The sequence below is a fragment of the Lytechinus pictus genome, chromosome 2, assembly GCF_037042905.1.
Source record: "Lytechinus pictus isolate F3 Inbred chromosome 2, Lp3.0, whole genome shotgun sequence".
Taxonomy (NCBI): domain Eukaryota; kingdom Metazoa; phylum Echinodermata; class Echinoidea; order Temnopleuroida; family Toxopneustidae; genus Lytechinus; species Lytechinus pictus.
Window position 1 is genome coordinate 47,882,189 of NC_087246.1, and position 15,864 is coordinate 47,898,052.

The 15,864-nt window shown below is 37.2% G+C and overlaps 1 protein-coding gene across 2 annotated transcripts in view; it reads right to left on the reverse strand.

Annotated features, from left to right (window-relative positions):
• Positions 1-15,864, reverse strand: part of LOC129278608 (cytoplasmic dynein 1 light intermediate chain 1-like) — a 53,850-nt gene that overhangs the window by 12,402 nt on the left and 25,584 nt on the right. For both annotated transcript variants that reach the window (XM_064094981.1, XM_064094980.1), the window contains exons 5-9: positions 11,674-11,855; positions 9,090-9,183; positions 8,161-8,296; positions 6,861-6,972; positions 5,880-5,978 (exon numbers count right to left, since the gene is read on the reverse strand). In XM_064094981.1, the coding sequence (XP_063951051.1) occupies positions 5,880-5,978; positions 6,861-6,972; positions 8,161-8,296; positions 9,090-9,183; positions 11,674-11,855 (623 nt within the window). The remainder of the gene's footprint in view (positions 1-5,879; positions 5,979-6,860; positions 6,973-8,160; positions 8,297-9,089; positions 9,184-11,673; positions 11,856-15,864) is intronic.

Below are 15,864 nucleotides of genomic sequence, written 5' to 3' on the forward strand. Positions count from 1 at the left end.
TTTTTATATACGCTCTGGTCTGATCGAAAGGGAAGTGTTATAAGGAATGTTTGCAGTTACTCATTAAGACGATTCATATATCACCAATCAAATAATGCGAGCGCGAAGCGCGAGCTGAAAAAATTGACATTCCGATCTAAATACTGGACATTCTAAGCACTTTTTGCAATCATGAACAGGATAAGATGCGAGCGCGAAGCGCGAGCGGAAACAAAATTGAGATTTCAGACCAAAAAACGAGACATTCTAAGCACTTTTCTAATCAAGAACAGGATAGGTATATAAATATACAATTGATGCGAGCGCGAAGCGCGAGCGGAATTAAAAATGAGATTTCAGACCTAAAAACAGGACATCTTAAGCACTTTTCTAATCATGAACAGGATAGGTATATAACTATACAATTGATGCGAGCGCAAAGAGCGAGCGGAAACAAAATTGAGATTTCAGACCGATAATTGGGACATTCTATTCATGTTTTGAAAATCAAGAAAATGATGGGTAATTGGATATATTCTTACATTAATAATGTGAGCGCAAAGCGCGAGCAGAAAATTTTTGATATTCTGATCTGAAACTCTACACTGAATGCAATATGGTTTGAACAGATAAAGAGAAATCAGGCGAACATAAGAATAAAGATTTGATCAAAATCCGACAAGGAATATCAAAGTTATTGCATTTTAAAGATTAGCATTATTCCGGTGAAACAGTTTTAAGCATGTCTTCATTAATATTCAGTGAGCAAACTGATGATGTCATATCCCCAATTGTTATTTTGTATTTTATTATATAAAATTAGGTTTATTTGATATTTTCCCTTCAAGAACCAAAAAACAGTTGAATTGACAACTGATTTAGTCTATTAGATATTCTTTGCTGCAACTTATTTCATTATAAGGGAGACATATCATTCACACTGGTATGAAAAAATTAAACAATTTTGATTCCATGTAATAACACAAGAAACAGGATAGTGGGGATGTGATATCTTCAACCCGCAAGGGCGGAAATCCCAGAGGGGACAGGGGGACGTGTCCCCCCTACCAAAAATAGTAGGGGGACACAATATCAAATGCCCCCCTACTATTTTTGGTCTTTCATGGAGAAAAATACACCACTTCACAATCGAAATAATAGCTTTTGGACTAAATGACCTTACATTTTGGGTGAAAAACTTTTTTTTCTTTTTTTTATGCTTGTCAAATTTTCCATGCAGGCCCTGGTCCCTCTACCTTTGGGAAGAGATTTCCGCACATGTCAACCCACCTATTTAATATTCATGACGACATGCATATCACCATTTTCATAAACTATTGCTAAACTTTAGAATTAAATAACTTAACTATTTGTTATCAGATTTTCATAAAATTGTATTTGATATAAATATTTTCAGCCCGGAGTAGCCCCAAAACAAGCTGCGTATCTGAATAAACATGCGTGCGCGTGTTTAGAGTTAGCCCTTTAGTATCCATGGGCGTTGTATATAAATACTTTGTTTTTATTATAAAAATCAATAATGCGAGCGCGAAGCACGAGCAGAAAATATTTGATATTCCGATTTGAAAAAGGGTGAATTTAAACACTATTTAAGTACTGTGTCGGAAAATTCTTAAGGGGGTGGGGGTCTACAAAACGTCGTTCATTTTCATTACATTTCTGTCATTCATCAACTTACCACTAGATTTCCAGGAGGTGTTGCCTATGGAAAATAACACATGCAGCACCCCCACATTTTGGGGTGCTTCACCCCCAGCACCCCCGCTTCCCAGGGCCATGGGGCAGGGCGAAAAAGACTGAAATTTGATTTTTATTGTCTGAATTGTAATTCTTTATACAAAACACGGGCGGTCGGGCTCGCCCACACTTGATTCGACATAAAACCCTCTAAGTTTCAAGTCCAACCACACCCTTGTCCCTCCCTGCTATCGAGTAGTCATGGTAGTGTGTAAACTATAATGGTTATCACGTATCGCGCGCGACTACGTCTGTATCGATCGGCGTGCCGGAGCTTGATTGAGTCGCGTTACATGTTATAGGAGGGATGTTATTGGAATATGTGAAAGACGTTGTATGATTTGCGATTGTCGGATGTGATAATATGTACATTATAACATATATAAAAAAATACAAAGGGAACCTGATTTCGTGGGGGTGCTGCCTATGGAAAATAATACACGCAGCACCCCCAGGAAAAATTTTGGGGGTGCTTCAGCACCCCCAGCACCCCCGCGAGTTCCCAGGTCCCTGCTATATAACCCACAATATTCATATGATAACCATTTCATTTGTTCTCGTCATCAGGCTGTGTTTTCAATTAAACCATTCCTTTCAGAAACTGCTAGAAACACATTGGGGAAAGGACAATTAAAGGCCTGTTATGTTAGTGTTTTGGCGAGACAGTTTTTTTCAAAAATGTACCCACACGCGACACTGGGATGAGCCCCTATTATTTTACCACCCTTTTGAAATTGCTTCGTTCTCTGCTTAAATTTGAATATGATATGGTATTAATTGATGTAAATTAAGTGAAGATGTATAGGTGTTTAAAAAAAGAACAAGTGGAATGCCTCTGGCCGTCTCACCTGCATCACATCAGTGCTGATTTTGAAAACTACTATAACTCGCACAAGATGTTCAGTGATACTTGGTTACTCTTATTTCCACGTTTTATGAACTAGACCAATACACTTATAGAGATATGATGGCAATTCAACAAATACCCCCAACGTGGCCAAAGTTCTTTGACCTTACATGACCTTTGACCTTGATCATGTGACCTGAAACTCGCACAGGATGTTCAGTGATACTTGATTACTATTATGTCCAAGTTTTATGAACTAGACCAACACACTTTCAAATTTATGGCTGTAATTCAACAAATACCCCAATTTGGCCAAAGTTCATTGACCCTAAATGACCTTTGACCTTGATCATGTGACCTGAAACTTGCACAGGATGTTCAGTAATACTTGATTACTATTATGTCCAAGTTTCATGAATCAGATCCATAAACTTTCAAAGTTATGATGGTAATTCAACAGATACCCCCAATTCGGCCAAAGTTCATTGACCCTAAATGACCTTTGACCTTGGTCATGTGACGTGAAACTCATGCAGGATGTTCAGTGATACTTGATTAACCTTATGTATAAGTTTCATGAACTAGGTCCATATATTTTCTAAGTTATGATGACATTTCAAAAACTTAACCTTAGGTTAAGATTTTGATGTTGATTCCCCCAACATGGTCTAAGTTCATTGACCCTAAATGACCTTTGACCTTGGTCATGTGACATGAAACTCAGGCAGGATGTTCAGTAATACTTGATTAACCTTATGGCCAAGTTTCATGAACTAGGTCCATATACTTTCTAAGTTATGCTGTCATTTCAAAAACTTAACCTCAGGTTAAGATTTGGTGTTGACGCCGCCGTCGCCGCCGCCGCCGCCGCCGCCGCCGCCGTCGGAAAAGCGGCGCCTATAGTCTCACTCTGCTATGCAGGTGAGACAAAAACTATTTGAAGAGGCTGGTATTTAAAGGGAAATTCTATGCGGGAACAATCAAAGCAGAAGGCCTATTGTAGGCCCACATAAAAATTTAAAGCCTGCGGGCTTCGCGCTAGCGCGCGTGATCAGATTTCATGTATGACCTTTTGGGAGATAACATTACGTACGTACGTAATAAATACTGCGTACGTACGTGATAATACTGCGTACGTACGTAATAATTATCACGTACGTACGTAATAATACTGCGTACGTACGTGATAATACTGCGTACGTACGTAATAATTATCACGTACGTACGTAATAATACTGCGTACGTACGTAATAATACTGCGTACGTACGTAATAATTATCACGTACGTACGTAATAATACTGCGTACGTACGTGATAATACTGCGTACGTACGTAATAATTATCACGTACGTACGTAATAATACTGCGTACGTACGTAATAATACTGCGTACGTACGTAATAATTATCACGTACGTACGTAATAATTATCACGTACGTACGTAATAATACTGCGTACGTACGTAATAATATTACGTACGTACGTAATAATACTGCGTACGTACGTGATAATTTTTTTTTTTTTTGGATGTCAAAAATGTCCGGTTTGGGGCTTCGTAGTATCGCGACGTCGCAGCATGCATTGTATTTACACGTGTTGTCGCTCTAGCTGTGTTTGCACGCGCTTCTGCAATGTGCGCGCCATGTGAGATAGGCAAAGTGAAAAACTACGTACAAGAGTGTGTTCAGTTGGTGGAAAAATAATGCTATTTGGGATATCGCGATATCCAGGTGCCCGCAAGCTTCAGTTTTGTCTAACCTGCGTTCCAGCCGTTTTTTTTATATTATCATTGTAAAAATTAATGAAAATCGGAATTATGGGGTTGATATTCGTAATGCGGAATTGGCAATAAAAAATCGGGATGATTCCGCCAAAATCGGGATGGTTGGCAAGTATGAACCGACACATTTCAAAGATTTGCCAGGAGCTTAATGAAATTTCCCAAGTTTTGTTTTTATACAAAGGATAGTCAGACTGCGTACTATGTTGTGATAAAGAGATGTTTAGTTCCTATCAATAATAATGGAGTTACAGCTCCAAGTATGAGTCAAGGTGTCTCCAAATGTAACGTGAGTAACCGTGGAATAGCCCAGAAGCATGATTTCAATCCCAATTGTGTTCAGCCAAAATTCAGAACTATATGATAAACATTTTGTTTACTGATAAAAATTTATTCATTTGATACTATTGTGGTTATAGCACAATGATTTTGTATTAGTTCACTTAAAATAGTATATATACACATGACAGAATATGATCAAACATGTAGTAATGAACAACTAGCCATAGCACAAAAATGAATCCAAATAGCTACATGTATCAATGGTCTATTTTTACCCATTTGAAAAATTGCATGTAAGCTTCTTGCACTAATTGCCCAAAAGTGCCTCAAATCATCTCATCCACAGAGAAAGAGTCTGTCTCTTCCCACTTGAAATCAATCAATATATTAATTAAACACTACCCACACAACTATGGCCATGTGACTGATAAATGACCCTTTAACCCCTTGTTTTCCTATCAATCAGCCCCTCACAATACCATGCATACAACCAAACTGAACATTACCCAACATAACCCAACATAAAGATTTTGCCAAAGGGGAAGGCATCCACTAGACTTGGGCAAAACAAAATCAAAAGTATCAAAAGTTGAACTGAACCCAAACTGACACTCTGACAGTCTACAAAACGGATGTTTTCAAATCAAAGGTTTCAACTTGAGATAAACCAGAAATATCGTTGAATATTTCACACAAATGGGGCAACCTGATCATGAATTAATTTGATTTAACTCATTGTTTTGAAAAAATGCTAATTAGACCAACTACTATGAAAGTGATTCATAGTTTGCTGAAAATTGGATATAGGTTAACCCAAAGCCAACCAGATTTGGAGGAAGGATATTTTTTTAATGACCAAGCCACCTCTCTCTTCAATCATCATTCATCTTTTGTTGTGTAATTCAGAGATTCTCTATGTTAGAGCTATTAAAACAGACCACATACATACAAAAAGTAAAATAATACAAACAAAGAGAACACCACAAAGACAAAACAAATACAAAAGAAAAATTCATCAGCTAAAATTAATGGATAAAGTACTTTTAAAGAGCATTTTCATACAAAGGGAGGAATCTTTTAAATTTATTCACTTGCTGAAATGTTTTGATTTCAGTGCAACACACCCAAAACCATACACTGATTAATCTCATGCATAATGCCTAATAAAGTTTATTCAAATTACAACAACAACAAAAAAGAAATTAAGCTGTGGTCTCATAATTTCATAACTCACCCCTGGTTTGCCTTGTGCTGCATTCCTAATGGTCGCTTGTTGCTTCATTAAGAATACCTGCTCGTCCTCTGCGACAACCTCTTTGTTATCTTGTAACAACTGAAAAGAAGAGGAATACAGCAAAACGATGAAATCACAAGATTCCCCAGGTACGACACCAACATCCCCCATCACCTTCACCTACCTACGCAAAGATATTTGAGTTGCAAGTTCAGCTAAAAAATAAACGGGGAGCCAAAAAAGTATCAGTACACTAAGAAATATCTGTACATATTAAACATGCAAATAATCAAGTCTAGGTCACTAGCCCTCATGAGGAAAAATAATTCACATAATAAACTAAAAAGTTGAAAAAACATTCCAATGGAACTTGCCCTTAAGTACACCTTTTCAATTTATAATGGCAGTAAATAATACTTAAACTTTATACATTAAGACACAATGGCCCGTATTCTGAAGTCGGGTTTAACTTAAACTCAGTTTTAAAGTTGTGGTTTAAGTATGGATAGCCAATTGTTACATAAATCACTAACAGTAGAGATATCATATTTCAGCTCATTCGGTTCTCAAATCATTCATAATTGTCCAGGAAGTGTAAAATAGATGATTGTCTTCACCATCGATGAATCAGGAAAGAGCACAGAAAACGTAAGAAACATACAACTTACTAAAAAATTTGACACTTTTGGCTTCCCATAATTTTAGCACAGAGTTAGACCATGGTCTAAGTTAAACCTGACTTCAGAATACCGGCCAATATATTTTCACTAAGCAAAGACTTAATTCAGGTGAGCTTCTCATAAAACAAATAGCAAGAACTTTGCTCTCAGCCAATCAGATGCAAGGATTTCCAGCAGCTTATGACAATAGACAGTACAAAAAAATCACCAACTATACTTTTCATGAAAGACTCCCCAGAATTGCCAATTTGAGAGAGGAAATGCTGATTCACCCTTGCCCTTGAAAAGATAATCTACATACCCTCCGGACAACTGGCTTGATGATGACTTCATCAAACTGCTTCTCTGGATCTATGTTGGCCATGTTCTCGTATAATATACTTATTTTCTGTAGATTATCCCACCCTGAAGGCCTGTTAAAAAACGAAATGATATCAATGAGATGAAATCAGTGCTTACCATATAAATCTTTTACTGTTTTACATTGCATTCGGTTTTGCACTGGTCACTGACTTGATTTTCAGTTTATTAACACAGTGTGGCCTATTAGGCTTAAGATCAAAATATAGTAACTATTTATACCGCAATGAAAAGGTCATGCAATTGAATATTTCTTTGATAATTCAAATTTCAAATGTTGATGAATCAATCGAATATACAGGACTACATGCAGACTGAACCTACGATGGGCATGGACGTTTCAAGGAGAAAACTATCTACATGTAAGGCCACCAAATCACATTCAGATGCCAACTGAAAGCCATTAAATCCCATCTATTTGGCTAAGAGGACAATGGACTGCATGGACTAAGCTGATCATTCTGAGGTCAGGGGTGTGAGTGGTCACAAATAAAAAGATCTGAGAAAAGCTGAAGAGTGTTGAAAAAGTCTGAAATAGAAAGAACTTCCATACTTTTTGTACAGAGGAAGGCCAAAAATAAGCTGAAATTAAGCTGAAAATCAAAACAAAAAAATCTAAAATCAGATAAAAATCTGAACTCTCACACCCCTGTGAGGTGTTGCATTATTGTTTCATTATTGGCCCAAACATGGTGAAGTGTGTGTGTGTGCAGCGCTTTGCAACCGAAAGGAAAAAGCGCTGTGTCAACTGTCTATTGGATTGGATACTGTCAAGTACTAAATGTATGTGGTACTTTACCACACATGACAAACATGGTACAAAATTATGAATAATCTTCTGCAAATAATAATGATATCACTTTGATAAAAGGCATCATTCCACAAAACACCCTGAGCAATCACCCCCCCCCCCTTATTTTGCTGTTAGACACTTCAAAAGTGTACCTTACATAATTTTATTACAGGTCTCCATTTGTCTTAACTACATGACAAGTTGTGGGTTGAGGGTGGCAAATCTATTAAAAGTGACAACCTCAAGTGCTTTACTCCATTAGGACAACATCTGTATGGTAATAAAGGTGTATTATCACTCCAGTCATTGGATTCTAGCTTCCCTGCAAAATGAAAACACTTCATCCACTCCTTGGGAAGTATTCAAGCAAGAACAACAATATGCAACCCCCTATGAAATTATCACACTATTTCTTTTTGCTTGACATGACATGAAATTTGATACTCACACAAACAGGGCGTCCTTCTCCACCACCAGTGCCGTCGAGTTGAATGGGAAGTCGTATAACCTATGTAGAAGATATCTGTTCAACAGATCACAGTTCTTGTTCTCTTTCACAGATACATAAAATAAAGCTGCACCATCTGAAGTAATATGTGGGTTCAGGAATTTTTACATTATCATCTGGGTGGTTTTTTTCTTCATTGTAGTTTTTGTTACATTTTTAATGGAGTTTAATCCAAAAGTGTGCATAATAAAGCAGAAGAAAATAGGAAAATTATACACGTGTCCAAGGACCATTCCATGTTTTAGCCTGTACTTCTTCTTCTTTTTTTAATTATTATTCTTATTCATGATGCATTATTAGATTAAGAATTGAGAAGAATCAAGATTAAGAAATATATGTATTAAGATTTTTTTTTTAGAACAATCCACTCAACTTTTCACTGGGACAGGGCCAAATTGAAATGAAATGTGATTTTCACACATTTTTGAAAGTCTAAAACTATATGGTTCCCAGCCCCTGCCCCCCCCCCCCAAAAAAAAAAAAAACCCAGGGAAACTGAGGGCTATTTAGTCCCCAAAATGTTCAAAACAGCCCCCATAAATTACTGATAGGTTCAATTAATCAGTTAAAAATGCTATTGGAAATAAACAGCAGGAGCAATAGTCCACATAAAGGAAATACCCTTCTTCTAAATAAGTCCTACTGCACAAAAGCTCCTAAAATAGTAACTTTACCATGGTTTTTTATAGTGCTCAAAAGTAAACAGTAGTATATATATAGCAGATAAATCTATGGCACCAAGTCCGCAATCGGGACCCTGGATATTAACATATCTTGCCATTCTGAAATGGTAATACGTACACCCCGTGACAAATAAACCTCGCTTTATCATCTTAGAGCGGACATTCAAATCACATTGAAAAGGATACAATTTAGACATAATTTCCGGACGTTCTGTTGTAAGAAATCTAAATGTTCATCGCTGTAGTCTTGATCTTTCTCCAATGTGCTGACGTAGTCAGACTGTACAAAAAAGAAAAATGGGGGAAAGGCGAAAATCATTTAATAGCGCATATCAGTCTTGGGTTAAATCAACTTACCGTAAGTAACGGTGTATTAACCGCACCCGTGTATTAACCGCACCCCCCATTTTCGATGGAAAAAAAAAAAAAAAAAAATCATTTAAAAAAAAAAAAAAAATCATTAAAAAAAAAATTTAATCAAACTTACTTTCTATCTCTAATATGCGTATTTAAGAAAGAGTCAAGAACCTAAAAATATCGAAGAATTACTGGTAAAAAATGATGGGAAATCAGCGCTTCGTCACTTATCTGCAAGTTGCCGATATTATTGGCCACTTCCACACTCCGAGTCACCTCACACACACACATATGGTACCGGTGTTCATTGCAAGTACCGATACCAGCATCAACATGGGGGCTCACCCATACGAGAAGATCGTTCATATCATATTTCCTGCATCACAGCCCCACTTTTGCTTTCAGAATTCTGTCTAGCATTCAATGTCTTGACATGAATTTTAGACAAGGGAATACGGGAAGGTTCAAGATACGAGAAATTTGCGATTTTGTTCAGGTATTTTTCTTGTCTGCTTTGAACCACTACCGGTAGTTCTCAGTACGTGTGTGGCGGTATCTTACAGACAGCAAAATAGGAAAAAAAAATGCTAGTACCGGTATACCGTATTTTCAATGGGAGCTCTGGGCGGGAATAAAGTGAATAATAATTAAAAATAAAAAGTCGGAAGGAGTGAAGATGGGGATTGAAGATTGATTTTGAGATGATGGATGATAGAGAGCAATGAAGGAAAGGCAAATGAAAGAAATTAATTGTCAAATAATACCAATAATTTGTCAAACAAAATAACTTCCACAAAAAGGTAAAGCGCCAGCTTACGTTGACGTTGCGATAATCATTACACATGCATGTCTTATTCGGCTAGCTGCACCGCGCTGTGCGATCGATTGGCGTCTGAACTTTGCCGCGATGACTAAAAAATGACAACAAAGACAGAGTCACACCATTAAAAAAAGTCAGTTTCATGAAGGTAGGTGCGTTTGTTACCGTGATATAACTTTGAGGGACATTTACGGCAGATACCGGTAGTCATAGTTGCTTCCCTTTTATACCCGCGGCTCATACCCCTCTAAACGGGATTGCCCCAAGCGGCTATGCTCGGCCACCCGACGCGAGTTGAAAACTGGTAGTGGTATCGGGCTGAGATTGGCTTGGCTCAGACCTGTCACCGTGTATAAACCGCACCCCCGACTTTTGATTCTGTCCCGCCGAGAAAAAGGTGCGGTTAATACACCGTTACTTACGGTAATTAATGGTCAACAAGTGGAACGCCTCTGGCAGTCTCGCCTGCATTACGCGATTTAATATAGCAGCAGTGCTAACTTTGAAAACTACTATAAAATAATCATTCACAAAAACACCATTCATATAATGACATAATACCACGTTCATTGACCATAAATGACATTTGAACGGTGACTTAAGACTTGTCAACTACACCCATGTCCACATTTCATTCACTCTACAGTATCTATAAACTTTCAAAGTTATGATGGCAATTCAACAATTACCCCTACATTGCCTAAGTTTATTGACCTTAACTGACCTTTGACCTTGGTTTTGTGACCTGAAACTCACAGGGGATGTTCAGTGATACTTGATTACTCTTATATCCCAAGTTTTATGAACTAGATCCATAAAGTTACGATGGTAATTCAACAAATACCCCCAACACGGCCAAAGTTCATTGACCTTTAATGACCTTTGACCATGGTCATGTGACCTGAAACTCGTACAGGATGTTCAGTGATACTTGATTACTCTTTTGTCCAAGTTTTATGAACTAGATCCATAAATTTTCAAAGTTATGATGGTAATTCAACAAATACCCCCAACTTGACCAAAGTTCATTGACCCTAAATGACCTTTGACCTTGGTCACGTGACCTGAAACTCAAGCAGGATGTTTACTTTTACTTGATTAACCTTATGCCCAAGTTTCATGAACTAGGTCCATATACTTTCTAAGTTATGATGTCATTTCAAAAACTTAACCTTCGGTTAAGATTTTGAAAATAATTCTCCCAACATGGTCAAAGTTCATTGACCCTAAATGACCTTTGACCTTGGTCATGTGACCTGAAACTCAGGCAGGATGTTCAGTAATACTTGATTAACCTTATGGCCAAGTTTCATGAACTAGGTCCATAGACATTCTAAGTTATGATGTCATTTCAAAAACTTAACCTTAGGTTAAGATTTGATGTTGACGCCGCCGCCGCCGTCGCCGTCGGAAAAGCGGCGCCTATAGTCTCGCTCTGCTATGCAGGCGAGACAAAAAACACAACTAAAATGTGGTTAGAACATTTTCAAGTCGGGATACACCTCACAAAACACTGCCCTCTACTGACACAAATATTACAAGAGTGACAAGAATTATGTTTTTTTTTTAAAGCCAGAGGAAAATTCATCTTACCTTGGTCACAACGACTACAATTGGAACGCCTAAATTATGTGTGAGTGTGGTTTCTCCTAGAGGAAGCACTACAACCTCTTCGTCCTCCGTCCCCGTGGGTTTGGTGACGCCGGACGTTCTCCTCGAAACGGAGGGATCGTTACCCGTCTCTGGCTCTGTATATGCTTGGAATTGTTGTACCACTGCAGGGAAGATGAAAAAGATGCAATTTGTGAAAGAGCGATTACATGTATAAATTCTTCGTTCTTTGATTTTACTGGTACATGTAGCTTGATAGGTTTTAGGTATATTGTCAGTTCATGATTTTATAACTATTTGAATGCCATTTATTGTAAATATTGATATCACTGGAAGAAATAAATAAAGAAATTTTTAAAACCAAAATTCCAAAGCATCTGCTGGTGAATGTGAAGTCGAATCTAAAATGAAGGTTATGACCATTATGCCATCTGATGCTTGTAGAACTTGTGCGTCTCGTGTCAATCCCGGGTCAACAATACAGGAACAGCAGAATGGTAAATTTTATTACGTAGTGTTTTTTCCTCTGTTCAGACTTGGACAGTGCCTTGCAATCTGAAGAGAATTTGGATAGTCCTATCATGCAGACCTGCCAACCTCTGGGAATGAAAAACTGTATTCTGTGATTAAAAAAACTGTATTTTCCCCAAAAAAAGTGTATTTCATAATAAAATGCTTGGCGCACTCGCTCATCGCGGCGCTGAAGCTGCATGCAAAATGCGCACTGCTCTTGCAGATGAAAAAAAAAACATTAAAACATGTGTATATCTTCACCCTGGTTTGAACAAAATGATTGAAAAAAAAACAAGTTACCTGAAATTACATTGATCTAATAACCATATTTGTGCACGTTTTATGAAATAGCGACATATAGAGATTATTTTTCTCAATAAATTACGATTTAGTTAAAATAATTTTTTTTTAAACGTACTAAATACGGCTAAAACGTACTGGTTGGCAGGTCTGTATCATGGTAGTAATGTAATTCCATTATTGGCTCTAGATATCTGGGACAATCAATCATGATTCTTTTTTTTTCACAAATGAAATTTCCCAGCTGGGTATTTTACTGTGCAACATTACAAATAAAATTTCTAAAAGTAGTACTCAACACTACTGAAAAAAGATGCAAACGATGTGAAATTTTGAAAAATCAATTCCTTCAGTAGAGATTTTATCTTAATTCTTTGTATTGAAGATGATTCTAGAATACATACATACATGTATAGATGAGAATAAAAACAAAAACAAAACAAAGTAGGTTAAAACATGGAGAATGAAAAGGGGGAAACAGTGAGATTAAAATCATGTTGGGGTGCTTCATCGCTGAGTGCATTAAATTCAGGTACAGATAATCATCATAATACCAACATTATATTTATAGAGTGCTTTACGGCCACATGTCTTAAACTTGCCCCATTTGTGTTACTTCGCCCAAATCTAATGATAGTGCACCTACTTGTATTAGTATAACAAGTGGAATGCCTCTGGCCGTCTCACCTGCATCACGCGATTCAATATAGCAGCAGTGCTGATTTTGAAAACTACTATAACTCGCACAAGATGTTCAGTGATACTTGGTTACTCTTATTTCCACGTTTTATGAACTAGACCAATACACTTATAGAGATATGATGGCAATTCAACAAATACCCCCAACGTGGCCAAAGTTCTTTGACCTTACATGACCTTTGACCTTGATCATGTGACCTGAAACTCGCACAGGATGTTCAGTGATACTTGATTACTATTATGTCCAAGTTTTATGAACTAGACCAACACACTTTCAAATTTATGGCTGTAATTCAACAAATACCCCAATTTGGCCAAAGTTCATTGACCCTAAATGACCTTTGACCTTGATCATGTGACCTGAAACTTGCACAGGATGTTCAGTAATACTTGATTACTATTATGTCCAAGTTTCATGAATCAGATCCATAAACTTTCAAAGTTATGATGGTAATTCAACAGATACCCCCAATTCGGCCAAAGTTCATTGACCCTAAATGACCTTTGACCTTGGTCATGTGACGTGAAACTCATGCAGGATGTTCAGTGATACTTGATTAACCTTATGTATAAGTTTCATGAACTAGGTCCATATATTTTCTAAGTTATGATGACATTTCAAAAACTTAACCTTAGGTTAAGATTTTGATGTTGATTCCCCCAACATGGTCTAAGTTCATTGACCCTAAATGACCTTTGACCTTGGTCATGTGACATGAAACTCAGGCAGGATGTTCAGTAATACTTGATTAACCTTATGGCCAAGTTTCATGAACTAGGTACATATACTTTCTAAGTTATGCTGTCATTTCAAAAACTTAACCTCAGGTTAAGATTTGGTGTTAACGCCGCCGCCGCCATCGCCGTCGCCGCCGCCGTCGCCGTCGCCGTCGGAAAAGCGGCGCCTATAGTCTCACTCTGCTATGCAGGTGAGACAAAAAAGCTAATAAATTTGAAAATATTCACTCTATCCATACAAAAGTATACTTTTTTCTGAAAGGAAATTTCATGAGGATTCCAAAAACAGCATTTAAAATGAGGTAGGGTGAACTACTCACACTTTATGAGTGAAAATATTTAACTCTTTAGGACCCCCAATATACTCTATTTCAAACATCCATCTTTGCTTTCTCTTTGCCCATAATATTAATTTGTTATCAGATTTGTAGTGCTCATGAAATTCCCTTTGGCTCAATTTTCTATTATATCATAATTAACTGATAATTTTATGATGTGTATATTGGTGTATGTTATATTTAGCTGCAAAATGAGACCAAACTCAAAGGTCTAGCCCCTTGAAAACCAAAGTTACGCATATTTAATACCAGCAATACAACATTCCCATAGAGTCACATGTAATGCTTTCACCCCCCCTCAACTACCCTTGTTTTATTCATTTTATTGCGCAAAGTGACACAAATTGATATGCACATAAGATTATACTATCAACCTACAGTAATAGTACAGATTATACTCAGCTTTCAAATGACACCATTCCATAACAATTTGTCTCCAATCAGCCGAAAAGTCACATTATAAATTGTTCCTATGATAATTTTTTTTTAAATATAAAGAATTTTAAGGTTTTCTTAATTAATTATGGCTAATTACAATTAATGAATTGAAATAAATTGTAAAGAGTGTTGGGTTATTATACTACTCACTTGAAGCTTTCAAATGAGACCAAAATTAAGTCTCTAGCCCTCTGTATACAAAAGTTATTCATGTTTAAAATATGAAATGTGACTCTCCCATAGACTATGTGTGTGTACCTCTTCACCCATTCCTCCCCCCCCCCGCCATTTTTCATTCTATCAGTCACGGTGTCATGATTTACATGGTATTGCATTTATTTATTCACACACCATAAAATATATATTTAGCTTTAAAATTATACCAATTTCATGACAATATACATGTATCTCCATTCAACAGAGATATGGTACGGTAAATCAAATGAAAATTGAAAAAGCGTAAGACCACCTTTTTGTGGGGCGAGTTCAAGACGCACAGCCTTATACACTTACACTGTAGTATACAATTCACAACGATTATTACCCCGGCTTTAGCTTGAACTATCACTTTATCAGTAGTGTTCAGAGTATTCAAGAAATGTACTTTGCAGGATTATGCCTTTACGGAAGAACACAGGTCTGCAACTCAAGAGAGCGCAGTTTCATTTTCTTCTCTATTAATGATATGCATGCATACAGGTAATTTGATTCATGCCATGGAATGACCAGCTTCCATCGCTCCCAAATCCCAATGCGTGGGCCATCTTCTCCCATTCTGGGGAGGTGGTCTAAAAATACTGTTCAGTGTACAACAACTCTGAGCTGCTGTACGGCAAGAATCCCATCTGGTGCACACAGGTGTGTGGAGGCAAAGAGGCAGCAAATTTATATTTAGACACCAGTCACACCACAGTACTGTCTGCTACATAATGACAATGAATGGCGTACAGGAGTAGTTTAGTCATCGCTATGTGACTAGGATCTGTGTAGGCAATCATGCAATTGACCTTAACACGTCACATTCTATTGAGATATTATTGATTCAAAGTGGGGGTGGTGAGGTATAGAGTTTGATATCCAAACCGGAAGGGTAATTTGGAAGAAAGACATCAATCATCAGGTTGAAGTTCAATTCAGTTTATAATAA